This window comes from Eriocheir sinensis, chromosome 42 (genome assembly GCF_024679095.1).
Source record: "Eriocheir sinensis breed Jianghai 21 chromosome 42, ASM2467909v1, whole genome shotgun sequence".
Lineage (NCBI taxonomy): Eukaryota > Metazoa > Arthropoda > Malacostraca > Decapoda > Varunidae > Eriocheir > Eriocheir sinensis.
Window position 1 is genome coordinate 13,906,055 of NC_066550.1, and position 7,500 is coordinate 13,913,554.

General features: G+C 41.4%; 2 protein-coding genes and 1 long non-coding RNA gene across 4 annotated transcripts in view; 2 read left to right on the forward strand and 1 right to left on the reverse strand.

Annotated features, from left to right (window-relative positions):
• Positions 1–4,656, forward strand: part of LOC127010106 (ralA-binding protein 1-A-like) — a 14,644-nt gene extending 9,988 nt beyond the window's left edge. For both annotated transcript variants that reach the window (XM_050883943.1, XM_050883940.1), the window contains 4 exons: positions 1–503; positions 1,656–1,821; positions 2,361–2,478; positions 3,133–4,656. The exon at positions 1–503 is cut by the window's left edge and continues 362 nt beyond it. In XM_050883943.1, coding sequence (XP_050739900.1) covers positions 1–503; positions 1,656–1,821; positions 2,361–2,478; positions 3,133–3,261 — 916 coding nt within the window. In that variant the 3' untranslated portion in view covers positions 3,262–4,656. The remainder of the gene's footprint in view (positions 504–1,655; positions 1,822–2,360; positions 2,479–3,132) is intronic.
• A 249-nt stretch (positions 4,657–4,905) lies between these two features.
• Positions 4,906–5,943, reverse strand: LOC127010110 (uncharacterized). The gene is made up of 3 exons (XR_007762910.1): positions 5,782–5,943; positions 5,242–5,331; positions 4,906–5,152 (listed from the first exon to the last, which is right to left on the reverse strand). It is a non-coding gene; the product is annotated as an uncharacterized LOC127010110 (long non-coding RNA).
• A 559-nt stretch (positions 5,944–6,502) lies between these two features.
• The window catches only part of LOC127010107 (integrin alpha-PS2-like), a 21,525-nt gene continuing 20,527 nt past the window's right edge, over positions 6,503–7,500 (forward strand). Inside the window, exons 1-2 of the mRNA XM_050883944.1 lie at positions 6,503–6,676; positions 7,324–7,500. The exon at positions 7,324–7,500 is cut by the window's right edge and continues 19 nt beyond it. Coding sequence (XP_050739901.1) covers positions 7,353–7,500 — 148 coding nt within the window. The 5' untranslated portion in view covers positions 6,503–6,676; positions 7,324–7,352. The remainder of the gene's footprint in view (positions 6,677–7,323) is intronic.

The following is a 7,500-nucleotide window of genomic DNA, read 5'->3' on the forward strand; positions in this document are numbered from 1 at the left end:
TCAGACGGATGGTGATTCGGCACTCCAGGGTGATGTCAGAGTGCCAAGTGATGAGCCCAAAACCGAGGAGGAGAAGGAGGAGGAGGAAAAGAAGGAAGAGGAGGAGGAAAACAAAGCTAGTGATGTGATCAAACTGGAGGAAGAGGAGAAGAAAGAGGAGGAGGAGGAGAAGGAGAGAGAAACAGGGGAACAAATAGATGGAGAGAGGAGAGAAGAAGGAAAGAAAGAGAGAAGGAAAAAGGAGAAGGAATTGGAGGAGGAGGAGGAGGAGGAGGAAAAATTCACCAACTTCACCACCAAAATCTCCACCAATGAGAGAGGACCCCAAGTTACTGTTATACAAATAGTGCCACAGGGAACAGCGGGGGTGGCACAGGGGGCCTCAGGGGTGCCGCAGGGGAGGGGAGAGCTGCCCCCGCCCCCTCGACCTGAGGCAAGACGTTTGGCTGTTGAGAAAGTTACGCTGAGAGAGACTCGGAGCCTTGACGACACTAGGCCTAAGGGTGAGTGCAGTAGTAGTAGTAGTAGTAGTAGTAGTAGCAATAGTAGTAGTAGTAATAGTAATGATAGTAATGGTAGTTCTTGCTTAGTATATAAATTCATTGATCTCTATCCAAATTTATTTATTTATTTATTTATTTATTTATTTTATCTATTAACATATGCACTATTTCTCTGTCTTCATCTGTAGGCCTTTTCCCTCTTCACATATCTATCTATTAATCTATTATTTATCTTTATTTATCTATTGACCTATCCTCCCTCTCACACATGTTTTTCTGTATTTATCTATTTATCAGTTTATCTATCTATCTGCCTCTCCCCTTCTCTTTCTTTCATACATGTATATATTCAAGCATGTATTATATTATCTATCTGCCTTTTCCCCCCTTCAGACATGTATTTCTGTATTTATCTGTTTATCAGTTTATCTATCTATCTGTCTCTCCCCTTCTGTCTTTCCTTCACACATGTATTTCTCATTCATTTATTTCATGGACGTCTGCTCCTAGGAGCTCCCACCAGGGGATGGCCACGGCAGAAGAGCTTCCAACCTTCTCTATCCAGACACTCCCTTCTTGCCAGCTCAAAAGTTTCTCAAAGCTCTTTCCCCCCTCTCCCTAACGTACTCTTGCACCCTGTCCCTCCATTTCACTGGAGGTCGTCCTCTAGCATTCCCTCCCTCTACCTCACTCACATACACCCTTCTGGTCATCCTACTCTCCTCCATTCGCTCCATGTGGCCAAACCACTTTAAAGTCTGTCACTTCACTTCTTCCACCACTCCACACTTCTTCCCTTCACCCCTGTAACACATTCCAAAACGCTCGTACACACTTTCATTACTTACTCCATCCATTCTATTCACACCACAAGCACTCCTCATTTCCACTGCCTGCACTCTAGATCTCTGACTTTCATTCCAGGCCCACGTTTCACTTGCATATGTGAGGGTTGGTACTATTATTGTATTTCTCAAATCCCTCTTTACCTCCATGCTCACACTTCTGCCATTCATGATTCGTCCCAAAGACCCTTCCACCCTTATTTATCCACTTATTCAAACATGTATTATTTAATCAATCAGCCTTTCCCCCCCCTTCAAATATGTATTTCTTTGTCTATCTATCTATTTATCTATTGACCCTCCCCAGACAGCGAGCTCCTGTCACTGGTGGCCCGCGAGATGCTTGTTGCAGCAGAGCACGAGGAGCTGTTGTCCATGAACCATGACCTCATGCGGAAGCTCAAGGCCGAGCGCGCGGAGATAACCAGACTCAGGGAGGAGATACAGGAGATGCAGACACTCTACGGCTACAGGTACACACACACACACACACACATACATGCATACACACACACTGTCCTGTTTCCTGATGCAAGACTTAATCAAGATCTTTCATTCCTTTCTCTGGTATAGACTTAGAGAGAGAGAGAGAGAGAGAGAGAGGGAGAGAGAGAGATACACACACACATTATAATTATATACACTTATGCATGCCTACCTGGCACAGGAGATACCATCATCACACCCCTTTTTTTTTCCTATATATATATATATATATATATATATATATATATATATATATATATATATATCATTGCCACCTTTTATGGAAACACACACACACACACACACACATTCTCATTCTCATTCTTTTTCTTTCTTTTTCATCTCTCTCTCTCTCTCTCTCTCTCTCTCTCTCTCTCTCTCTCTCTCTCTCTCTCTCTCTCTCTCTCTCTCTCTCTCTCTCTCTCTCTCTCTCTCTCTCTCTCTCTCTCTCTCTCTCTCTCTCACATTCACTCACTCTCTCCCTCCTTCTCTCACTGTCTCACACACTCTCTCTCTCTCTCGGCAGAACCTATTCCTACGACAGCAGTGAGAGTGACGGCAGTGAGAGTGACCGCGAGAGTGACACGGAGGAGGAGATGCTGACCAGGCTGTCCCACGTCACCAAGGCCAACAGATTACTACAGGTTAGGGGAGGCAGTTGTGTTATTATTATTATTATTATATCTTTTTATTATTCATCATCATTTCGTTTCCCGTCCATTTTCACTCTTCCTGAGAGGTTGGACGCTTTATGGCTCTCCTTCATTCTACTCTTGTCTTCTGCCCGATGCTCATCCAATCCCATCACTGCCAAGTCTTCCTGTATACGCCTCCACGTTTTCCTAGGTCTACTAACTGGTCTCCTTCCTTCTACCTCCAGTCTCTCCTAAAACTCCAAGCACTGTATCCTCCCCTGCTCTCTTTACATGTCCAAACCATCAGAGTCTTTTCCTTCTGAGCACTGTTTCCAGGTCCTCTACTAAAATTCCCAGCACTGTATCCTCCCCTGCTCTCTTCACATGTCCAAACCATCAGAGTCTTTTCCTTCTGAGCACTGTTTCCAGGTCCTCTACTAAAATTCCCAGCACTGTATCCTCCCCTGCTCTCTTCACATGTCCAAACCATCAGAGTCTTTTCCTTCTGAGCACTGTTTCCAGGTCCTCTACTAAAATTCCCAGCACTGTATCCTCCCCTGCTCTCTTCACATGTCCAAACCATCGGAGTCTTTCCCTTCTGAGCTTATCTTTCTATTATTATTATATATCATTTTCTTCTTCTCACCCTTCCTTTCCCCTCAGGAGGAGAACCGAGCCCTAACACGTCGCATACAAGAAGAACGCGAGGCTGTGGTCCAAATGAGGGTCAGGCTACAACAGGCCCAGTGGCGTGACCTTTGCCCTGACACCCCCATGGCACCCGTCTGCTAGCGCCCCACCACCCACGGCATCCCTATCCCCATGCCCTGCTTCAAGAGTGCCTCCTGACCTACCCTAAGGCACTGGGCCCTGGCTGGTCTTGGCACATGGTTCAAGAGTGCCTGCCAACCTATCCTGTGGCACTTATGCTTCAAGAGTGCCAGCCTAACTATCCTAGGATACTACTGTTGGCACTTAAGCTTCAAGAGTGCCTGCCAACCTACCCTGTGGCACTGAGACTGGACACTGGCTCTTGGTGGCACTCCTGGTTGGCACTTCTGGCACCTCTAGATCTCCTGTCTGGCACTTAACTTGACCTCATGGAAAAAAGGAAGATTTGAGAGACTAGATGAAGGAATATTTGCCAGACAGACAGATTATAGACAGCCAGGCAGCCATATTGGTGGCATTGGTGGTTGTGGTGGTTAGCCAAGTACCAATTATGCTTTACAGATGTTTAAAGAAATATCTATCTATGAATACTGGGTAACCATAATGTGTGTGTGTGTGTGTGTGTGTGTATCGAGAAAGAGACATCCACACGTTCACACACACACACACACACACGCACAGAGACAGAGGAGGGCAGAAAATCATAGTATAATAATAATAATATAACCTGTTTATATACACCAGTTATTATGTTTTACTATTGTTATGTTTTATAAAGGCTCATATATACCATTGTTAGGACTGACAGGTGAAGAATAAGCTTGCGGACAGACAGACAGACAGAGATAGACAGATAGATAAACAGACTTTTTGGCAGAGAAACAGAGAGACAGATAGATAGAGAGTTAGACAGATAGATAAACATACTTTTTGGCAGAGAAACAGAGAGATAGACAGATAGATAAACAGACTTTTTGGCAGAGAAACAGAAATAGACAGATAGATAAACAGACTTTTTGGCAGAGAAACAGAGAGTTAGACAGATAGATAAACATACTTTTTGGCAGAGAAACAGATAGATAAACAGACTTTTTGGCAGAGGGACATAGAGATTGACAGGCAGAAAAACAGACTTTTGACAGAGGAATATAGACAGACAGAGATTAAAAGACAGACACACATACAAAGAGACAGACAGACAGGTAGAGATAGACAGCCAATCCAACAGACATGCAGCAAGCTCGTCCCTTTGTAATATTAAGTCCCACTACTACAGCCACACTATGGACAACGCTTCTGGTGCTACCCTCAAACGCACGGCGCCGGCACTGTGCCAGGCCGAGGTGCAGGATGACATAGTGTTCCGTTCGTCCATCGTCCTAGAATCGGTGCCTTGAATTGACCCTTGTTGACCTGTGGCGGCAGAGTTTGATTGACCTGTTCAGCGGAATGTTATGGATGGTGAAGAAGCTGATGTTGATGATGATGGTGAAAATAAAAATCACTATACGTAAATGTGTTGTTTATTTTAACATCTTTGTTCTCTCTCTCTCTCTCTCTCTCTCTCTCTCTCTCTCTCTCTCTCTCTCTCTCTCTCTCTCTCTCTCTCTCTCTCTTGCTTGTACTTCACATAAGTTACAGTAGAAATACAAATGACTGCACCTTGGAACTTTAAAATAACCAGACATTTAAAGCTTGCATCATGGAACTGCTTAAACATTTCAAGCTTGGATCATGGCACTGTTTGAACATTTAAAGCTTGGATCATGGCACTGTTTGAACATTTAAAGCTTGCATCATGGCACTGCTTAAAAATTTCGAGCTTGGATCAGGGCGCACTGTTTGAACATTAAAAGCTTGCATCATGGCACTGTTTAAACATTTAAAGCTTGGATCATGGCACTGCTTAACATAATGAGACCTTTAAAGCTTGGATCATGGCACAGCTTAAAATAACTATATAGACCTTTAAAGCTTGGATCATGGCACAGCTTAAAATAACTATATAGACCTTTAAAGCTTGGATCATGGCACAGCTTAAAATAACTATATAGAACTTTAAGCTTGGATCACGGCACAGCTTAGAATAACTGTATAGACCTTTAAAGCTTGGATCATGGCACAGCTTAAAATAACTATATAGACCTTTAAAGCTTGGATCATGGCACAGCTTAAAATAACTATATAGACCTTTAAAGTTTGGATCACAGCACAGCTTAAAATAACTGTATAGAGCTTTAAAGCTTGGATCATGGCACAGCTTAAAATAACTATATAGACCTTTAAAGCTTGGATCATGGCACAGCTTAAAATAACTATATAGACCTTTAAAGCTTGGATCACGGCACAGCTTAAAATAACTATATAGACTTTTAAAGTTTGGATCACAGCACAGCTTAAAATAACTGTATAGAGCTTTAAAGCTTGGATCATGGTACAGCTTAAAATAACTGTATAGAGCTTTAAAGCTTGGATCACGGCACAACTTAAAATAACTGTTTAAAGCTTTAAAGCTTGGATCACGGCACAGCTTAAAATAACTATATAGAGCTTTAAAGCTTGGATCACGGCACAGCTTAAAATAACTCTATAGATCTTTAAAGCTTGGATCACGGCACAGCTTAAAATAACTATATAGACCTTTAAAGCTTGGATCACGGCACAGCTGAAAATAACTATATAGACCTTTAAAGCTTGGATTACGGCACAGCTTAAAATAACTATATAGACCTTTAAAGCTTGGATCACGGCACAGCTTAAAATAACTATATACACCTTTAAAGCTTGGATCACGGCACAGCTTAAAATATCGAGGCTTTTAAAGCTTGGATCACGGCACTGATTAAGATAACGAGGCTTTTAAAACTTGGATCATGCATGGCACTGCTTAAAACGAGACGTTGTAGTATAGTAGTAGTAATAGTACGTATATATATATATATATATATATATATATATATATATATATATATATATATATATATATATATATATATATATATATATATATCAGTAATAGTAGTAGTAACAGTGGTAGTAGTAGTAGTAGACCAATATTTTCAACTTTCTTTGTTTTCAGCTTATTTATATGAGACTAATACATCAGTTTATTATTTCTATTTATCGGTCATATATGCAGAAACGTAAAAATTATGATAATAATAATCATAATAATAATAATAAATAAATAAGTAAATAAATAAATAAATATATTGAGAAAACGAATAACACGAGCCACACGAGCAATACAAATAACGAAATAAATGAATAAAGGAAGGAAGGAAGACTAAAATAAGGATAAAAAAAAAAAAAAAAAAAAGCCGCCCAGCTTCCCGCCCGGCGCCCGCAGCCCGCCCGTCAGTCGCCCGCCCGGCTTTGGAGAGTGAGGATACGTTGCGCCGCGCTCCGTAACCTTCGTGGCTGACGCGACCGACGCTTCCATAATGGCTAACTTTTTGCAATAATGGAATAATTAACGAAAGCCTCGCATCGACAAGGGAAAATTGGCACTGCGGCGGACCGAGAAGTGATTAGAGTAAGTAATGCAGGGTGGTTAATAGCTTGCAATAGTTATATAGAAGTTTGTGAAGATATCGGTCGCTACGGTAGCACGTTAGATATTGGTTATTTGATTATTATTAACTATTTTTTGTCGCTATTATTGAGTCAGGGAGTGAGAAAATATATTAGTAATGTTTATTTTTACATTTTTTTCCTTTCCTGTTAATTATAGCTACTTGAATACTACTATTACTACTACTTCTACTAGAGCTACTACTACTACTACTACTACTACTACTACTACTACTACTACTACTACTACTACTACTTCTATTACTACTACTATTACTACTATATACTACACTACTACTACTACTACTACTATTACTATTACTACTACTACTACTACTACTACTACTACTACTACTACTACTACTACTATATACTACTACTGCTACTACTACTACTACTACTTTCTTCCTCATTTTCTTCTCTCTCTCTCTCTCTCTCTCTCTCTCTCTCTCTCTCTCTCTCTCTCTCTCTGACATTATTTACTTTATTGTAATCAACAATATTTACGTTCATTTATATCGTATTTGTCGTGTGTGTGTGTGTGTGTGTGTCATTATTTACCTTCATATATTTCAATCTTTTTTAATTCACGGTAATTTTTCATCTCAGGTGTGCGTGTGCGTGGGTGCGTTGTCGAAATGTCAGGCGGGGCGTGGCGTCGGTGGACGTGTGTTCTGTGCGTGTGTGCGTGCGCGTCAGCCTTCAACATTGACCTGGGAGGCAGTCACGTGACCCATGTCAGTGACCAGGACGGGTCAATGTTCGGCTTTGCCGTGGCCCAGCACC